The sequence below is a fragment of the Vanacampus margaritifer genome, chromosome 3 (genome assembly GCF_051991255.1).
Source record: "Vanacampus margaritifer isolate UIUO_Vmar chromosome 3, RoL_Vmar_1.0, whole genome shotgun sequence".
In the NCBI taxonomy this organism is placed as follows: Eukaryota; Metazoa; Chordata; class Actinopteri; order Syngnathiformes; family Syngnathidae; genus Vanacampus; species Vanacampus margaritifer.
In genome coordinates, this window is record NC_135434.1 from 11,916,808 (window position 1) to 11,938,126 (window position 21,319).

The 21,319-nt window shown below is 41.2% G+C and overlaps 1 protein-coding gene across 2 annotated transcripts in view; it reads left to right on the forward strand.

Annotated features, from left to right (window-relative positions):
* Positions 1–7,901: 7,901 nt before the first annotated feature.
* ptch1 (patched 1) overlaps positions 7,902–21,319 on the forward strand; it is a 60,509-nt gene continuing 47,091 nt past the window's right edge. For both annotated transcript variants that reach the window (XR_013293540.1, XM_077562168.1), the window contains exons 1-2: positions 7,902–8,430; positions 10,030–10,222. Coding sequence is in view for 1 of the 2 variants with exons in the window: in XM_077562168.1 (XP_077418294.1) it covers positions 8,251–8,430; positions 10,030–10,222 (373 nt within the window). In the remaining variant the exon portion in view is untranslated. The remainder of the gene's footprint in view (positions 8,431–10,029; positions 10,223–21,319) is intronic.

Genomic DNA, 21,319 nt, shown 5'->3' on the forward strand with positions numbered 1-21,319 from the left:
TAAAAGAGAGAGAGTGAGAGAGAGAGAGAGAGTTCTGATTTCAGTTGAGGGTTTGAATTCACATGGACATTGAAAAATATACAAATTTCAGTGGTTTTCCAAGTGGAGGCGCTTCAGTAAATAAGTGAAAAGAAAAGGCAGAATTATTTAAAAAAAAATGTCTGTGATAGTAGGAGAGCAGAAAAACATATATCTTAACATATCCCACACCACAGGAAAATCACTGTTTAGAATCAATATTGATCTAAAATGCATTAATGTGTGCAAACCACTATAAATGTTCTTTTTGAACTTGGCTCGCTCTGACCAACCAATCAGAGGACAGAAAAATGTTGACGTCACTGATGTCAAATATGAAATCTGATGAAGAAAGCTTAAAGAAAAAAAAAAGCCCCATTGCTAATTTAGGATCAGATATAATGACTTGCACTACTGATTCTGAAGACTGACAGATTAGAGTGATGTGAAAACACACCAGCGAAATCTGGTTGGAAAAAGAAAACCAAATGTACACATATCTGTGCTTGAAGCAGAACAGCCAAGGGAAACACTGCAAAATGTAGAAAATCTACTGTGGGGAATACATTACCACAATTTTTATGGAATTAATATAATAACTTAGGTTGTTATGTCCTTCAGGCGTAACGGTTCACCACGGTTAAGACATTGACTCTGAATCGACGTCATTCAAACATGCAGTTACACATAATTAAAGCTGCATTTTGTAACAATTTGGCCAAAAATATCTTTACAGTAGTCTGAAACATTTTGTAATTAGTAGATTAACACTTTAGCTGTTCATAATGGAAACTGCAATTCTCTGGCCAATAGTTTTCAGACTAGATTCGGGTTCGAATTTCCCGCCCTCTCTCTGCAGATGTGACTGAGCATTGTGTGAAAAACGGAAAATGCAGTTTCATCGCACAGGTGGCAGTAGTGATTCGAAATTCAATTATCTGCATTCAGTAGCTTTAAGATGAGTTAAACTAATATATATATTTGGTTATTTTCGAAAAGAGGGGGCATTTCAGCATTTTATCAGATGTCAATCTTGTGCAAACTATATACAGTACATGATTAAATTCTGTTTTTTTTAATTTATGTAACTCTGGTACAAATCAGTTCAACAAGAATTGATATAAATGGAAAGTAGACGAAATCCAAGATGGAATTCACTGTGGTAATTTCCTAATGATTCCTCTGTTTTTACTAAACCCTTTGGGGTGGTGGAGACACACACAATGCGGGCCTACAAAAGATAAATATTTACCCGCTTTGAATTTACCTCTAGAAAACATTCCTCGGCCCTCGTCTCGCAAAGCGTTGCCATGTTGGATTCCTCCGCTGATTGTGAGCACAAAGCCAGAAATTAGGAAAAGTAAACAGGAGTCGGGCGGCGCTGCTGCGAGCTGTCAAACAGCTCGGCGTATGATTGAAGACAACCTTGAGTTGGAACATAAACATCCCCGCAGGCACTTCATTTGCACTCCCGCTCGCCGCTTCACGAGGCGGCCATGAGGTGAGCTGGAGGAGGGAGGGGTGGGCTTATATGACATGGAAGAATTATTGCAAATGGTACCAGCAGAGGGCTTCAAATGGGCATGCACTGAAGCGTATAGCTTGTCAAAGATGAGGAGGGAGGTCCAAGCTAAGGCTCAGGGGCCACTTGCGGTCAATTCATAGCAACTGGAGATACGGGACAGATTTTTGCCAATTCTTGAGAGCGATGACCGACTACACTTCAGACTCTCCATCGATAGTAGAAGTATAAAAAAAAACTGGAGCAATGACGGTGGAACTTGCAGGTATTTTTAATTAGCTTTCGACTTGGCTACCAAGAAAGTGAAAAGTTCAAGTGATTCGTGCTATTGAGAAGCTGAAATATCAGAATGTGACCTCCACTACCGAAAGAAAGACTGTCTGCCAGCTGCAGCAGCTGCTGTGCATGGCATGTAGAGATTGCGGGTGAGCGATGGGGAAAGAGAGATGACATTTGCAGGGCCCCGCCATTTAAAGGCACAAATATGCTACAGTAGAGTTACAGTACAATACAGTTCATATATATCTTTCATGTTTTTATATTTACTGAAAATTGTACAATAAAGTCCTAATTTCCTTAAAGTATTTACAGTATATAGCACCCCCTGGTGAAAACTCCAAAAGCCACCACTGCTATTGACCTTCAATTAGCTCGACCACTTTGCTAGGGCACCGCACGGCCGCATGCAATTTAGTTTGCAGTTTTCCAGTTACGACATGTATTTTCCACATTATTTGCGATTGCATCTTATCTGGAGTTACACCACTGTTGCTACAGCCGACACACAAACAAAGCAACAATTCACGAGGAGGTAAACACACAATTAGATTTGCTTGACAAAATCTGTCATTGCATCGACAAGCGCCGCACCGATTAGATTCCATTGCGAAGTCATGACTATGTGCCATAATTACCGGAGTAAGGGCAACAGAGTTGACGCTATTCCTGGTATTATTTGTCGAGTTTAGCCTGAAAAAACAACAACAATGAAAAACATCCTTTACACTGCATTGCATGGCTTTTGTATTTTAGAACACATAACAAACTGTGAAATGAGCGTAACTGCAAATTTAAAAAATATCCTTTATTGCACTCTTTATTGCAAGGTTGACATACCATGAGATAGGAAACTGCGTTTTCAGTTCCAGGACAGCTGATTTGTTATATCACCTGGCTTTACAACTACACTAAAAAGACCAGATCAATGGAGCCCCGAATCGTCGAGTCACCATGACAACGGGGAAGCGCAGAGCGTGGCGCCGCCCTCTGCTTCCGCGTTTTTTTTTGTTTTTTTTTTACCCCTCTCAACTGAAAATCTTAATGAGATCATATGGCGAATTTGAACATGTCTTTAGAAAAAAAAAGTGCAGCACTGCAGAGGAAGGCGGCGTGGGAGAACGTTGCTGCTCGGGTCAATGCGTAAATTTAAATGTAGTCCTTTGCAAACACAATTATATTACAGGGGAAACTTCTTAAATGGGCTGTGAGCGCATGACTACAGCGCCAGTAATGTTGCAAATGTAAGGACGGATTAAGTTGTGTATGTAGATGATGTGAAACGGTACAGTTCAAAAAGATAACTGTCCAGAAATGCCAGCATATCTATGCGTGGTCTGATAACAATCTCGTGACAAATATTGAATTCCAATAGGGTCATTGTCAAAAGGACATGCCATGTTCATGACAAAAGTGGACTTTGCGTTATAGACTATAGGAGTATTTACGCAAAACTCGCCGCAGTGGACTTTATGAATGAGGAAATGAAATGTCGTGTGTGGTCGAAAGGAGGCGGGGACAGAGAAAACCTTGAGGTTCATTGTGAAAAACCTGCCACCCACTAGGTTTGATTCATGGACATTTTTTATGAAACAGGCTAGTTAGCTCTTTTCCTCTGGTTTCAGTTACCTTCCTTTCTGCAACGGAAGACGCAGAGTTTCCCACATTTCAGGGTTTCTTGATCCAGGGTTCTGACTAAACCTGCTTTGTGAGATACACCGCAGAGCAACACTGTGCCAACTCCCACTTCCCACAAAGTAAAGTTCAGCGAAGGATAGAAGAATCAGAAAATGATGCATTAGCTTAAGTGGACATTATTTATCATTGTTCATGAAATATTGATTGATTCGATGGATGTTTGGACCTAGACCACTTTTAAACGTTTTTTTTTCTTCTAATCCCGGTTTGTTGCTTTCAACCTTGATGATGCTGACCAAGATCCAACCTATGAAACTGTAGGTCAATTGTTGACACAAGTGTAACTTTAAGCTGTGTAATAATCCAATATGAATATTTGATATGATCCAGGTCCAAAATCTTGTTGTTAATTTGCTAAAATATGTGGAAAACTACAATTATTATCCAGAAGAAGTAATCAAACTGCTTTCATGGCATTAGCGGCTAATGATTAGCCCAATCTTGTTGTGAGTGGCTCACAATAATGTAGCCTATATCAATTACTGTATATGATTTGCTATTTCTCAACATAATGTGGAGGATTACACTTTTTTTGTGCATGTTTTCAGAACGATGGAGTCATACAGCTTATGTGTTTGTTATTTCTCAATATAAAAAAACTTTCTTGTCTTTTAATCATACATTTTGAATAAATAATGATGTATTGATTTAAAATATATCAAATATAGTTCCTTGCACTGTAAAGGGCTATGAACCACCAACTAATCCAATTACTTACCTGTAAGTAAGTGATTTAGTAATCAATTATATACTGTACTGTAAGTTACAACAAAATAAAATGAAATTATTTTCTAAAATTAATTTTTGAATTAAATATACAAGTAAATTCTGTTTTATACAAAAAAATATTATTTGATTAATTTTTTTAAAACTATTTAAAATAAATTTTTGAATTCCGAAAAAAAAATTTTTGCGCACTTCTGTCTGGCTATAGATGCCAAATATTGCAGCACAAATCATCATGCAATTCTATTCTTATATTCATCGCAGGTGGGCTCGTGAAGCTATATTTTGTGGGAAATGTTTTTATCCTGATGCAATTATAATGGCCCAAAAAGTTGAAATTAAGCATTATTAAAATGCTGGCCCACCTCCACTGTCAACTGCAATCCACCTGCAAATCATAACTAGGCGCGCACGTTAATCAGCATCGTTCCACTTTTTCCCATGACCGCACTCCATACAACCAGCCTCTAGGGCTATAAATGACCCTGCCCGGGGTCGGCCAAGGTGATGGGCTAATGAAATCATTCCGGGACGCGCGCCCAAGCCGGCTCCTACTTCATATACTACCTCATTAAGAAATCCATGTGGATCGGTCTGGAGGAGGACGAGATAAATATGAACGATGACAGATCCAGGAAGTAGCGCAAGTGCTTTAACTCACTACAACATGTTTAAACCTTCGGGCTTCAAGTTGGTGAGTCAAATTACAAGAATGTAAGTCGGAGCAGACCCCTACTTTCAAATATTTAACACTTGAGTGCTCAAGAAATGTAAACTTATCACTTTAACTTATTCATTTCACAATTTAAAACAGTTCCCATGTGTTGTAATAAAATGCATCTGACATATTTCTGTTAAAATACATAAAAGATAAAGAATTAGGGTCGATCTGGTTAAAGTGGGGAAGGGCGAGTATCGATACCAAGTATCTGTATCGGGCCGATACTCGGCCTAATTTCAAGGTGTTGTACCCGTGATGGCAGTGTATGCCAGTATGTAGGAACTAGAAATTAGAGCCATAAATTTCATAATTTTTTAAGGGAAAAAAAGGCTAAATTGGGATATATATAGGTCTTACTTTAAAATTATCTGCTACTGTTTTTTTTGTGTGTGTAACTTAGCAACTTTCCATTTACAACTATTCCAACCATGTCCACAACTATTTTTTAAAACAGTGATGGGCTACAAATCTTGCAACTTTTTATGGTTTTATTGGAGACCTTTAGACACTTTGAGACTCTCTCCTGTGCGATAGGTGTTCACCCCTCTGTGTCCAGACTGCAAATGAATGGCTCTTCTGTAAAGCCACCACTAGTTAATTTAAGCAAATACAACCCCCCCCCCCCCACACACACACACACACTCACACAATATTATTATTTTTTAAATATTAAAAATAAAATATAATAATCCAAAACATCTAAAATACACATCATTTACTTATTCTTACAAATGATTAAATTATACTAAATATAGAATGTGATTTTCAAAAAATCTTAATGAAATAATCAGTCAGCAATTTATTTTTAAGGTTAACACTCAAAAGTCTTTTGTGTTTTTGCTATATTTACAGTATAGGCAAATGTAATTATACATATTTTGGGTCTGGACATCAATTCCTAACGGTTTTTCACTGTTAGCAACTGGACTCGTGAATAGTGCGGTTTCAAGGTAATCTCATGTGTATTCTATTAGTTCACACAGATGCTCGCAATCTCCCAGCACATTTTATAGAAATATCTTTACAGCCACCACACTATGCTTTGTTTTTTTCTTAATGCCAACAAACCTTTTCCCACATTTCCCGCAACCTGATGGCCTCCTGCTGCTTTTACCATCATGATAACAGCACGTCAATATGCTGGAAGCGGATGCGACTCCTGCGAGAGTTACGTCCCACTGAGATGAGTTTGCCTTGGAGGGGCGTTAGGGGACTTGCAGATTAAATAGTTTTTCCACCTATTTTCCACCAACTAAATGTATAAGTAAAAGAATCACATTCAAGTAAAATAATAATTTTAAAAAACAACGTTAAAGAGACAGTGTGTAGAAATGTTAGCTTTTTTAATGTTTATTTATTTTTAAGACTCACTATTAATTTCAATAATATGCAAAAAAAAAGTTCTATCACATTTTGCACGTGTTTTTTTTTAAATATAATCGTAGGTCTAGTAGTCATTAGTTATATTACATGGGTCACGCCTCACCTTGCAGCAGGCTGGCATGCTTGCAAGGGTTGCTGGCAAGGAGACAAATTTACGAACGTAGTAATTGGTGGTAGGCTTGTGAAGTGTGGTCTCTCTGAGGCACCGTAGTGCACGTGCTTCAAAAGGCACGCGCTTCGAATTTAGGTCAATGCAATCTTTTAGTTCACTAGATGGCAAAAAAATTATACACACTGATCCTTTAAGCCTCTAAATCAGACTTAAAGTTATGGTCCGAAGTTTTGACATTGCTGTTTATAAACACAACATTCAAAACTGAACGAGGTACGAGCATGAAACCAGCCCACCAATCAGGAGTGGGCATTCGCACAGCTAAATTTGCATGTGCCACTGATAGTAACTTTCTGCCGTCCTTGGCTGGAAGGAAAACGTTGAGTCTCAGAGCCCAGAAACGTCCCAGACAGGCCAAAACAAAACCTTCGGACCATATCTTTAACTAATCTACTGACATTTAACATTGCTATTAACATATAATAGATGAGGGATTCTTATTTACATACATACTTCAAAACAATAAAACAAATTAATTATAGACAAATTATAAGTGATTGATATTGGTAGTGATAATAATATGGGCAATTAAAATGAATATATTTGTCTTAATAACTGAATTATTATTATTATTATTATTAATGTGGTCACTATCGTACCACTCACAGGCTGCTGGTGGCGCTACAATTACAATCCAACTTGACACCACTCGCAAAACAAATGAAGAAGATCTTTAACGGTGAATTGGTTTAGTGACCTAATCCTATCCAAACTGCCAATTAGGTGTAAAAGTACAGAAAATATTTTTACATTGAGACTTCCCCCCACCCCCCGGCTCGTATCAAGTTTTAAATATTTATTGTCTGTGATCAGTGTGATGCTATAGAAGGCCTATGTGTGTGTGATATATGTTTGTCAACTGGGCGGTATAATGAATTTAGCTGCAGCGCTAATTAATGCGAAAGAGAGACTAGGAGTGTTTGACTAGACGTTAAAATTGACGTTTAAGTCACGTCCGACTGTAATCTTCTCTCTTGGGATGAAGCGTGTTTCGTTTAACCCCTCCCAATATACGATACCTTGTTTTAACTACTTGTAACAAGCGGATTTACCGCTGGTTGGGCATCCCCATACACCCCACTTTCCTATTCCCTCCCTCCCGGCTTGGGTGGTCCTCCTCCCCTCCCTCCCCTCCTTTACTTTAGCTAGCTGTTGCTAAGCAGCTAATAATAGTCGTGTTTGCTGAGTAATTTTTGCCCTTCTGGAACCAATCAGAAGCGAGCAAACCGTGCGGTGTGACAGCGGCGAGAGGCGGGATCTTTTTTTTTCTTTCTCGGACCCCCTCACCCTCCTCCTTCTCCCTCGTTTTCCACCCCTCCTCCTCCATCTCCTCCTCTTCCTCCTCCTCCTGGAGCTCTTTTTCTGCTCTTCTATTCAAAGTCAGAGTTGGCCGTGACGCGCGGCCCAGGGGAAGACGAGCAGCAGCACACATCTCCGCACAATGCAGCGAGAAGCGTCCAGCGACCTGGCGTGCGGCTCGTTCTGAGAGACACTCTTGTGGTTTTCTTGTGTTTTCACATTCGCCCACTTTGTTGTTGTTGTCGCTGTGGCTGACGGTGTCGGAAAACGCGGTGCAAAAGGCGGCGGAGACCTTACCGGATCACGCGATGTGGGGATGGACGGCGCGCACTACTTTGACTCGCCCTTCCCAAGCGGACTATGAGGTCCCCCCTCCGAGTGAAACTTTGTCGGATCGCAAGTGGGAATCGATAAGCAGCGCGCAGTCCCCGCAACATGGCCTCGGCTGCTAGTGCGCCCCCCGAGCCGGGGACAGGAGAGTCCGGCCGGCCGAGGCTAACGCGGAGGACCCGGAGGGACTCGAGCCGCGAGCCGCCACCGCAGCCGCCGGATTTGGACTACCTGCAGCGGCCGAGCTACTGCGACGCGGGCTTCGCTTTGGAGCAGATCTCCCAGGTACTTCTATACGTTTAGAAACGCAGAACACCCACGTCTACCGGCTTGTTACTTCCACCCATTTCTACCCGCTCCCCCACAAGCTTGTTTGGATTCCTTCCTCTTGTTTTCCAAACACATAACATTCGGTGTTGTGCACCAGCGTGGAAGTCCATGTGGCTCCCCCCCCCCCCCAGCACCAGTTGGACCACATGCAAAGCAATGCAATGCACCCTTCTCTACACTGAATCCGCCTGTATTGCACAACGCTGATGACTGGTCTGGTGCAAGTTTTTGCTCTCACATAGGATGCTATTTGTTGATGTTATCTATAAACGCCTCCTCCGTTTGCATCATGTTGTAGACCTTGACAGCTTTTATCTACCCCCCCCCCCCCCAATCCAAGCCGGAGGTCCAGCTGCAAGCGTTCTTTTGGACTCGTACTTACTGTCAGCCGTCGTTTTTGTTACTCTTTGCAATTGTGCCTGTGGTGTGTGCCAGCATGTGTGAGTTTGTTACCTGTGGAGTGTCATGAGTGCTGCTTTAAAGCTCACTTTCTATAGAATTAGCGATTACCTCTGCTTGAATTAGCTGTTAAATGCTTAAATACAGTGGGACCCCCAAACCAGAACACCCCAAGAGTAGCTAAAACGGAATTTAACCCGAATGCATGCCTCAAAAGTCAAGCAGTACTCGTCGACTTCAGTTTAGTATCTAAACTGGGTAAATGCCATGTGCGCGTAACGTTTTGTTGTTATTGTTGTTTTATGGCCGTTTTGTGATGCCGTTACAGATGTGTACCAGTGATGATAACCATAGAGCAGGAAGTTGAAAGCATCTGGCTGCACACTCTGAGCAATATGATGAATTGTCAGTTATATGCACAGAGTGCCTTATAACTGACTTGCAAGGCACCAAGCAGATGCTAAATAGGGTCTTTGAAACGCTGTAAACACCTCGCAGATCCCTCCATTTAGTCTTCAGAGCAAGTAGATTTAGTTTTAGTTTTAACTTCTGTCTTGTATGAAAGTTAAGAAATGTTATAAATTTACTTAAAGAAGCGCCTGCAGCATTAGTGAGGGCTTTACGGCAGCAACAATTTGATCATTTTACATCATTTGAAATGAGAACAACTTGCAAGGCATCGAGTATCACAGAACAGATTGCGTTCTACTTAGGAGGTTCGACTCTACAGGGGGTAAGCGAGGTTTAATTCCACAGGTTTGGCTGTCAAACAATTTTGGAATTCAGTCCTAAAATTTCAAGGAAATTTGGTTACGACGTTTTAGGGTTACAAACGGCGTAACGAACTGTCGTAAAAATATGTCGTTTCATTGGCACACATTCACTTACCGAGTTTTTTTACGTTTGCGTAAATTTGTATTGTAATAAACTTTAGGTACAAATTTAGGTTTACATGAACCCCGTACAAACACAGCTCGGTCATAAACTGAGAACCCCTCGTAGATGCTTACTTTTGCTCCTACTCACAACGCCGCAATCAATGGCAGAAGCAGTCAAAGTGTGTATGACTTACCTGCGCAGGTGCGCAAGTGCATTGTTTCCCACTTGAATGGGACCTTAATGGTTTTTCTTTTGGTGTCTGTCTTTTTTCTTTAGGGCAAAGCGACTGGGAGGAAAGCACCGCTATGGCTGAGAGCAAAGTTCCAGAGACTTTTATTCAGGCTGGGCTGCTACATACAAAAGAACTGTGGAAAGTTTTTGGTGGTGGGCCTCATGATTTTCGGAGCGTTCGCGGTGGGCTTACGGGCAGCTAATTTGGAGACGGATGTGGAGAAGCTTTGGGTGGAAGGTAAGACGCTCTTGCTTCCGTCATTTCGTTTTTTTTTTTTAAGAGTTGAAGGCTATGATGGAACGTATCAAACAAAGCCACGTTGAGGGGCGTGTTGTTTATTGCTTTTGAGTCAACCGTTTGGAATAAATGCATTCATCACAAAGTCCTCCGTGCTTCTGCAAATACACCAAAGTTGTAATTAACTTCATAAGCAGCTTTTGGGGTAGACAATTTTTTTTCTCCCTTTTTGCCAAGCCGCCATTTTGTGTGAGAGTGTGTGCGTCTCTGTGTGTGTGTGTGTGTGTGTGCCTGCCCCCAGCAGTTGAATGCTCACAGACTGTGTGTGTGGTCTCGTTTTGGACAGCTCTCAACTTTCCAAAAAGATTTGCCTCCGGCTGCAAGGGGAAGGTGGGGGGGGGGGGGGGGGGGGGGGGAATGAGTGAGAAGCTGCTTGAGTGAGGACAGGAACTCGTGTTTGTGAGGCGGATCATAAAGCTCTCGCTTGTTGTTGCTCAAAGAGAAAATATACACAATGAAAGATTTAGCGAGGGGAAAAAGAGTAAAGGTTGTGCTTGGGTGGTGTTGTTGGAGAGGAGGCGATGGAGGACTGGGGGGGGGGGTGCATCAGCGGCTGTGCTTTTTTTTTTTTCCCGCTTTCCTTTGATCCACATTCCAGCACAGTCGTCTGGCCCATTCATGAATGGAAGAGCACATTTTTCTACCCCATATACATTAAACAACAATGGTTTTGGAAGTGGGATGCAGGTTTGCCTTTTTAGTTGGCGATTCTGCTGCAATGATTAGATTATTTTCATGGGCTGAGAAACTATAGTGCATTGTGATTCAAACAGTATACAATTGTGCTTGAAAGTTTACCTACCCTTGGGGTATGTAAACATATGAACAACTGCAAATGTACAACAGCTTAACGTTGCTTAATGACACAAAAATTCGATTAATCGTCACCAAAATTCACACACACATCTCTACTCATGGCAACTTCAATCTCTGAAAATATCAAAACAATTGCAGCAGTATTTTGGATTTTGTGGTCATTAAGCGTATCTCTAACTTTTTGCAAAAACCTGTCGACAACATACAAAAACAATCGGCCTGACTTCTAGTCCCAGCAGTGTACAGAATGCTGTCAAATCTTCACTTGTTTGGCAGTCAAACAATTCGGAAAGGGAGTTACAGTAAATGCCAAGGACAGTTTGGTCCGAAAGTAGAAGAAGTGTCCGATACCTGATTGAAAACAGGGAATGAAGGGATAAGTCTACTGTGGCTGCTTGAGTTTTAAGATGACCCATATGTTATGAATGGCATGTAATGAACTGCTATTTATAGTCATTGTGTACTCGGTAAAAAAAAAAAAACTTGATTATATTTATTGCCCAGAAGAGAGTTTCATATAAATATTTACTGCAATTGTGACTTCACTATTGCGTTAGCATACGTTGGTGATACTATTAAAGCTTCTGGCTTGCTTACAAGTTTGGGTAACGGAAATCAAAGACCGCCAATGAACTAACCTTGCTGCACCCTCAAATAATTGCAGTTTGACAGTTGGCCTTTAGCAGTTTCAGCTATCAAGAGCAGACAATTATTATAAGTATATCGCAGATTTGGATTAAGATGATGTTAAAATTAAATCTAGTATTTATATTTATGTAAGGAATTCTTGAAAAAAATGGGCAGGGCCCAGGGCATCAATTAGTTGTGATTTTTTTTTTCTCTCAGAAAAATGTGTGCCTGTTAATTTGGGAGGAATTCAAATAACTATACGGATGACTACATAGCTTTAGCCAAGCCTGCATTTATTTGGGTTTCATTTGGAATCAGGATGTCATTTGTGCAGCTGCTCTAGGCTCATCATTTAACCATAATTACTCTTTAATGAGTAAAAAAGGGTGCGGCGATTAAAAGCAGTGCTTCAGCTGTAACCCTTTTTCAAACAGCTACAAGTTCCTTCTGTTGCTATGTTTATGACTGTTTGACTTTAAATTTATGCTGACTGAAATAAAGTTTGACGTCTTTGATGTCTACATAAAAAAAAAACAACACATTCAAACATTAAAAAATCGTAAAATGTATCATTGACGTCAATATTAACTTGCCAGCCAAAGTGTTGGAATATTCTGTCCTTCACTGCGATTGGTGACTCTGTGTTTCTGGGGTATGACTTAGAGAAAGGGCAATTAAGCACGGTGTTGTTAGCGTTATTTTTAGCACTCCCAAGTTCACAGATGATGCACACTACTGACACCTACAGGTCTTAAGTGGACCAGCAATAGCAGCTTTGAGTATGTGTCACAAGAGATGAACTCATTCAAGTCTAAAGTCATTAGTTTGAGTTGTTTTGTTGAGTTTGATTTTGCTGAGCATCAGATACACTAAAACTACCGCTAGATGTCTACACGATCTACTTTTACTGTCTGACTGACCTGTACACCCAAACACACATGCACACAAAGACCAGGCCTCAGTGGTTTCCTAGGGCCCGTACGTGAGGGGTTCCAGATGTTGGTAGGGAGAGATGTGTTTGTTTAGATTAGACTACACAGCTGAGGGATAGATTAGTTCTGCCTGGACCGTGGAACGCCGTGCATTGGTGCGGTGGTGATGGGGGGGGGGTGTCCTGGCCAAGTCATCCAAGAGGAAAGAGAACGGGAATGAGCGTATGGAGCGGCTGTTTATGTTTCATTTGGAGCTGCCCTCCGCAGCCGACCCGTGATCGACCCCGCCTGGAAGCTGTGTGGGCCCGTGGACGCACATGCACCCGCCTCAACCTACAGGGACTGCTTTTTTTTTTTTTTTTTTTTTTTTAAGCCAGCAATGTCATGCAGCGTCATTGCTGCCAGGAGGGTTGCATTACAAGTGAGGCATTACACTCTCCGTATAATCAACAATTCCTCCAATGTACTGTATACTAACTTAATTGAGCCCTAGTGTAGCTTTTCTGATCAGCTTGCCTGAATTTAGGGCTTGCCATTTCAAAAGTGAGGTTTCTCGATCTGTGGTTGATGGTCCCGACATTTGTGATTTTAGAGATAGAAACGGCTTGCAGTGAATTAGTTACCGCAATGGTGTACATAGAATAAGATATGCAAACGAAAAACTGTGCAGAATAAGGGTCTCCTGTCGTTACCGTTTTTATCAGTACGCGTGTGGTCATTTTATTTGAGAGGAAACTGCGTAGTACAGTAATTAGTGGAGCATCCAGAGCTGGAATCTATACCAGCTCACTGGTGACAGACACAGACTAGTACACCCTAATCCCAGGAGCCGTTATTCCTTCTTTTTATTTTTATCATATTGGCCTGATTGCTCTAATATGTTCTGAGTTTGGGTTTTTCCCTGTGTAGTATCTGTCCTGGTGGGATGTGGGCCATCACGTGCTGCAGCCTCTCTTTTTTTTTCACCCGAGTTGGTCTCCTCACTCACAGCAGTGTTTATAAGCACTCTGACACAGGAAGTTGTGTTTATTAGACAAAGCGACAGAGAGTGATGTGGATGGAGAGGCTTGCTTACACAAAAAGGTGAATGTGTCAAACCTTAGAGCCAAATATTTTGCAGAGGATCTTTTTTTTTTTTTTAAGATTCCACACTATCCCCCCGCCTCGACAGTGTGGATAAATGCCATGTTTATGCCAACTGTGGCACTCACAGGAAGTAATTTGCTGGAACAGGAAGTTGTAGTATTGTTGTTTGCCCTCGACCTCCAGCTGACTTGGCTTTCTGCTCATCTTCCAAGTATCACGTTGCAGATGTGGATTTCCCGATTATCCTCTATTAAGCTGTATCCACGATGATGCAGCGGGGAGTTGGAATAAGACCCCCTCTTCTTCTTTTTTTTTTCTTTTTTAAGCGCTCCACCCGGCTGCAAAATGGAAAACGGAGCCATCCCTCGGCATTCTGGGTCCAGGCAAACACAGGCCAAATTGTAAAGAAAATAGCGGCACCACCTGCCTCTAATTAAAACAGTATCGCATAAACATTGGCCTTCCTGTAGGACGGGCCCTCACGTGTTCGAAGACGGCCCGGGATGTGGCTCAGGCTGGGCAGCGCGAATAGGGTGGGGGTACGATGAGGAGAGAATTTGCGAATGGGCCTTTTGAAGCTGGAGCTTTCCACAGAGGTTGGCGTTGAAACAGGATGAAGCCGCGCTGTGTTTAGCATGTAGCTTTAGCATTGGCTTCAAAGGTGAACCTCTGACACATTCCATTACAACATATCCAAGGTGTTTGGCTTGTAAACATTTATTTTCTCATGGGAATAACGAGTCAAACTACGTGCTCCTGGTTACAGAGTTCCATAGCACATAATTCATTTTGAGCCTTCAATTCTGAGTAAAGCTGTGCTGTAGGATAACTAGAACATTATTCTACAAAGTACTAGCATGAGGCTTAGTTGCTATCTGTTGAGCTGGCAAGCTTAGCCAGCTAAGCTAATGACTGTGATCCTGGTTGCATAGACCAATAGCCCATTGCCTTTTATAATTATACTGTTATACGCTAACTTGAAGTCTAGTTACTATCCTTGGCACTAGCGAGCTTAGCTAACTAAGCTAACACAGCTAGCCCCGTATTCCTGGTTGCAACGTTTGCACTGACCGATTGCTTTTGAATGCTATAGTAAAGCTAGCTGAAAAATAGCAAGATCAAAGATCTAAATATCTGCCAGATGTAAAGGAACAAGAACAACTTTTTGGGAAGTTAAAAAAAACATAAAGTAAATAAATGTAGCGTTAAGTCATATGACCTACGACTTGATGGAGTTGACAATGGCTTAAGATTTTGGATTCCTTTTTTAAAAAGTTCTAGCCTAGTGCTTTTTGTGTGTGGGGATGGGGGGAGGGGGGCATAGTGTAGAGGCCAGGGGCCACAGGGGTAGACCCTTGGGATCCTGAGGTCATCTCGTAGAGGCCCCCACTATTTAAAAGCTCACCTGATACTCACCCTGTGGCCTGGGTGCAGAGTGAAGGCTCACAGCAGAGGGAAGGAGGCTGGAGGATGGTTGGAAAGAGTGAACAGGAGGGTGGTGGTCTTGGTGGGGCGGGGGGTTCTGAAATGCAGTAGAGGTTGCAGCTGTCACATCACTGTCATTGTTTGTGTCCTGTAAGTGTGTGTATAGCAGTTGTAGAATGTGAGGTCATTTGCTATATCATTACAGGGGGTCCTCAGTTCGCAATGGTCCGTCCGAGCCCAGGTTTCAAATGTGACATCATACGATGAACTAATTTGTGCATTTGCATAAGAATACGTCATCACGAGGCACAAGAAGTTGGGCTTAGTTATTTTACTGTTGTACTGTATTTGTTTTATGTTTATGGCCCTGAAGTGTTTTTCATAGATTTACTACAGCTTTAACTTGTGACCGGTGATAGACTCTAAGGCTATCTGACTTGTGTACAAACTTGGGTATGTCGCCACTATAAACTAAGAACATCCTGTATGTATTCATTGAAGTGTAATGTTTGTCCTTAAGAAGAGGGCACTTAGTAGCACTTAATTATGCATAAAACATTTAAAGAGGAAGTATAATTGTCAAATGCAACACATTCTGAGATGAAGAGTAGTCCAATGTCGCCACATTTGCCAACAATTTTCCCAGAAGAGATAGTAGTCAAATAGATGAAATAAATCATGTTTAATAGTATAGTTGTTTTAATAGGGTTTTAAGTAATCGGCATTCTTAAGGGTAATACACGTGTAAATATACCTGTTGCTTAGCCCACTTTTAGTAAAATCTAAATAATGCTGTGTAAAGTGTTTTTTATTTTTAAAGTCCTGTTTTGTAGGTGGTCCTTGAATCCGCACTGTTCAGTTTAAGCATTTTTCATAAAAAAAAGTGGTTGATTGGGTATCAAAACAAAATGTTTTTCTTACATTTTAGAAAAAATTGTGGGGATAAGACTAGTGTTGTTCCGTTTTCTAGATACCGATTCCGATACCCAGTTTTGCAGTATCGGCTGATGCTGACACCGTACCGATACCTAGTTTTGTTTTTTTTCTAACATGAAAAAGCTGCCCTGCCATTGGTTCAGAGCATTCAAGGGCCAATATGATATCTGGTCTCGGCATGCAGTGAACATGTCACACATCAGTGAATGTCGTGCACAAGCAAGACACAAGATGCTACATCCAAAGTCCTATATAGTGTTGGAAATAATGGTATTGCCATGTTATTTGCCGATGCCAATACCACTGTTTTAATGCAGTATCAGGGCTTCTCCCGATACTTGTATCGGTATCTGAACAACACTAGAAAAAACACAAATGTGAATCCACACACATCACACCGCAAATATGCGGTAGTCTCTAGGGAGGTAACGATATCCAAACATCACGATACGATATCACGATATGAAGGTCACGATACGAATTCTCATGATATTGTGGGGGAGGTTGGCGATACAAAAAAGGTCACAATATTGTAAAAAAAAAAAGCTCATACAAAAAAAAACACACAATATCGTGGTTTTGTACGTAACAGCAATGAAAAATGTGATAAAAATATATAAATATTATATATAAATATATATATATACATATATATATATATATATATTGAGGCACTTAGCACACATTGAGTTCCTCCACATATTGACTCTGTCCACAAGCATATTACGTTCCCCTTCATCTGACCATTAGCGTGGATTTTAAACATAGAAAGGCCAAAACATGCCTTGTGAAAATTAAACTGCACTAAAAAAACAGCAACCAAAGGGTGCTAGAACCGCACAAATGTAAATCAACCCAACTTTTTTAACAGATGAGCTGCTTTTAATATCGTGACATGACGACGACAATATATTGTGGCAGTTTTAATATTGCGATATCATGATATTGCTGTTATCGTTACATCCCTAGTGGCCTACTGGATTCCCTCTCTATTTATGTATGTAAATGCAAAAAGGTGATTTTAATGACTTATTGCCGTTTGACTGCATATTTGTTTGCCAGTGTGTAATGTTGCAACAGTTTTTGCCAACAGTTTGTGCTAACGTTTTATTTAGGCTCACATGCTAGCTATATTATCCATAAGCCTTATGTGAAGTTGGTTTGATTCTGTTAAATAATTGAACTACTAAATACAGTTATCCAATATGAGTTAATTGTGCACATGCCAAATGCATGGCGTTGGCATTTTATGGTCCTCTCCATTTCAAATGTTTTTCCACCATCTTGTGACATCTATAATTAAATTACAAACCTCTTTCAGAGTTGTGACATTTATGTGCAAATTTTTGCAGCAGGGGTCGGTCCCTATCCTCCATGAGTAATCGGGTTCATTGTAGCCTTTTGTACAAAACAGTATAAAAAGAATAGATATCACTGTACAAGACTGGTGTACTCATAACCCATAACTTTGACCAGATGTGACAAATCAGCACTGTGAGATTAATACGTGTGCCTGGGACGCACGGTGCTTGCTATGAACAGTGCTGGCATTTATTATGGATGTTGACTTTTTTGCTGCATTAACCATAGTGTACTAACTTAGTACTACTAAGCAGCCAGGATAGAAACACACTGGGCTCGATTTTCATATACAGGCACACTTGTGCTAGGAATAAAAACTGGTGTATCTTTGCGTACCTGACAATTTGGTGACAGATGGTAGACTAGGCTTTAGACCGGGTGAAACTGGTTCTAAGTTGTGGCGCAGGTGGTGTAATGTGATTTTGGCAAATTTGGTTAATTTGCTTGCTGCAGATGTCATCGTATTTCATTCATAAATATGACAACAGTGTGCAGCATTGCAGAAATTAATCTGTGATCTGTGAATGTCCTGGGCAACTTAACATTATCCACAAGTAGAGATCTGCTAGCGGTTCCTTATCAACGTGCTTTGATCTTCTGCATGGACTCCAGCAAGTATATGTCTGCTTCTGTCTGAGACAGTTTGTCAATTTAAAGGGAAACTGCTTCCATTTGCCAGGAAACAAGTCAGCTGTTTACACTCCCACAATGGCGCAGACGCCCCTTTCTGCCTCAGCCCTTCTACAGAAATACCAAAAGAAAGAAAACGTTACCTATGCACAGTTAGACTGGAGGTTTCTCCCTCCCAAGAATTGAGTAAAAAAATAATAAATCAAAATGCATTTGCCATTTATGTTAAATGCTTATTGATGGTTTATCTACTTTTTTTTTCAATAATTTAAACCAAAAGGTTTGTTTGGATGCATTCATCATGGGTGTCACGCACTGTATATGCAGATTTTTGCTGTTCGCGGGCCGCTGGGTCCCTATGCCCCACAAATAGCAGGGGTCCCACTATACTCAATGAAGGGACCCTACAGGTCAATTTTTATTTCGGTACGATTTGATAGGACAACACGTCTTTTCTTGACTTCAACCTTTGCATCTGTTTTGCATCGCGTGTGATTGAGAGCTGACTTGACAGAGTTAGTGCTCATTTTGTTGTAAGCACAGTGGGGGGGCCAGGGGGTTGTGTGTGCAGAAGACGTCCTTTCTTGTGGAGAAGGGAGCGGTTGGGGGGGTGGGGGGGCATATTGTGGCTTACACGTATGGATGAGCCCGTTTGTTTTACAGGCATAGGAGCACACACACAGTCACATAAGCAGAGTTGGAATTTTGGTCAACTCGGACAAGGCTTACTATGCTATTTTCTACTCTATTCATTTTTTTTCCCTCTCCTTTCCACGCTCCGTCTCCAACCACTCTCATTCGGCAGCGACTCAAACATGGCCACACATCCCATGCTTGTGCTATTTTTGCACAGAACATCGAGCTTTCTTTTATTGATTGTTGTGTTCAGAGGGATCAAACACATGCAAATGGCTTTGTTTGCCACCCAAATTCAGACAAAGTTTGTGTTGACCAGAAAGTGGATTAAAAGCTCTGTAGAAAGGAATAACATTCCAGCGTATTTGTGTTAAACTTTATGAGTTGATGAAAAGTACAGACTAGCTGGTGAGGGATTTAGTGTGGGGAAACATTGCGCCTGTGGTACACTTTTTTTTTTTCAAGCTAGCTGGCCCTCATTTGAAAGCAGCTTTGTGTACATTACCCATAAAAAGCTACAGTAGAACCTCCAAAGTTGAATACCGCCCAGTCGTGGTTGACTTCCAAATTGTTCTCCCTTCAAAATGAAGGAATGAAATGAATTAATTTCTCACTATTTTTAAACCTATTAAGCCAATGTTTTAGTTTACATTTTCACATTATCTGACTGCTACACAGGTACTAGTGCACAGAGATGTTAGCTGTATATTAAAATGTAAATAAAGCAAAACGACTCACACAGGAAGTTAAAGCATAAGTGCGTTTACGTTTGTGTCTGCTCGGTTTAAATTATGTTACATGTAATTGTAGTGCTAATGTTGTACTGAGCAGCCAGACTCTTTTCTATGATGTCACAATAAGTTCCTTTTTACGATAATCATTCGTCAAATCAAATTATAAACTCTTGACTAGCCACTGATACAGATACCAAATGCTGATTGTCACTAGTACTGTTTATACATAAAATAAAAAACAATGACATAATATACTTTTAAAGAAAGACCCATGTATCCCACAATAGCATTTTTCCTTTAAATTGCATGAAATTAATCACAATTTTCTATTCTTCTAATTTCTCATTTCTAGTTCCTCTCCGTAAAACAGCCACAAGAGCCGCGAGAACCGATACCTTGAAATAAGGCTGGGTGTCGGCCCGATATCGATACTTGTTATCGGGACGCACACATCCCTAATAACCGATACTCTTCTCTGTTGACACCGCAAAAATCCATTTAAAGTTTGTCTTTGTGTAATAAAACTACTGTACATGAAACGAAAACTCCATACAACTACAAAAAATTGATCATTTTGTTGGATAGTCAGTCCTTTTTAGTAATGGTAATGGTTAGTCTAACTAACTTGTATGTATTACTCATATTGTAATAAAAAGCCAGACCCTTTCCTACATGTCACAATAAGTTCAGTTTTTGGGTCCTGTGGTTATCGATGTAGTGTACTTTATCTATTTGCCTTCCCTGGTATCCTTATGTGGTGGCATCTCAACAAAAGCCAAAGAAAAAGAAAAAGCTCACTGAACTGAAGTCTCACAGCATTTGCTGTCATCTGACGTTTGAGGTGCATTTTCCCCCAAAAAACTTCACATTTGATGACTTGCGCGCGATGTTCAAGCTTTGACCATATATGTGAATGACTGTTTTTTTTTTTAAGTGCTTGTTATCTCTGGTGTGTATGTGTGTTTACTTGAGTGTGTGTGTGTGTGTGTGTGGTATAAGGTGTTCCCACTCTCATTCACAAATGACACCCTGAGAGATGCCTCCAAGCCGCTCTGTTTACATTTTGCATTCTTGCAGGCGTTCATATTCAAAAAGCAGAGAGAGGCCTGCGAATGACCGAGCACAGGAGACTGTAAAGAGAATTACCCTCTTCCCTCCTTCCCTCCCGCTCTCTCTCCTTCTCTTTGCCAAAAAGGTCTCTCTCTCTCTCTCTTACTCCTCCTGCACTCCCCCCATCCCTGGCTGGAGAGAGTGGCCTCAGAATGCCAGATGTATTACAGAGTGAGCCACGGCAATGTAAACACTCAGGCCTGCCATGAGAGCAGGGTGGTCTGGCCGCCCTCCCTCTGTCCCTCTCTCGCTCTCTCCTTCCATCCATCCCTCCCTCCCTCTTCCTCTCTACCTCCCTCCCTCCCAACGCTGCTTGCCAGAGGGGTGGAGGAAGCGGCAAACAGCAGAGGGAGAGTGTGTTTGTAGCGAGAGCATAGTAGTGGCAGTGTTTTTCAATGCAAGCATACTATAAGGTTGTTTGGAAGCTGTCCAGCCACCCCTCCGGCACGCACACCGTCCAACACTGGAATCGCAATTCCTGCAGCAAGGCGTCATCGAATTTGGCAATTACGCCGATACCACACATGCACATGTGACGCCGAGTAAAGATTTAGAGATACAAAACATTTCCGCTCTTGCCGAGGCTTCGCAGAGCCAGACGGTGTCAGTTTGTGTGTCGCACAAGTTGTTTGTACGCTACCGGAGCGTTCCAATGAATATATTTACTTCACTGCCTTTGAGGAAAATGAATTGTTATTATTAAGGGTGTTCCGATCAGGGTTTTATACTGTTGTTTCCGA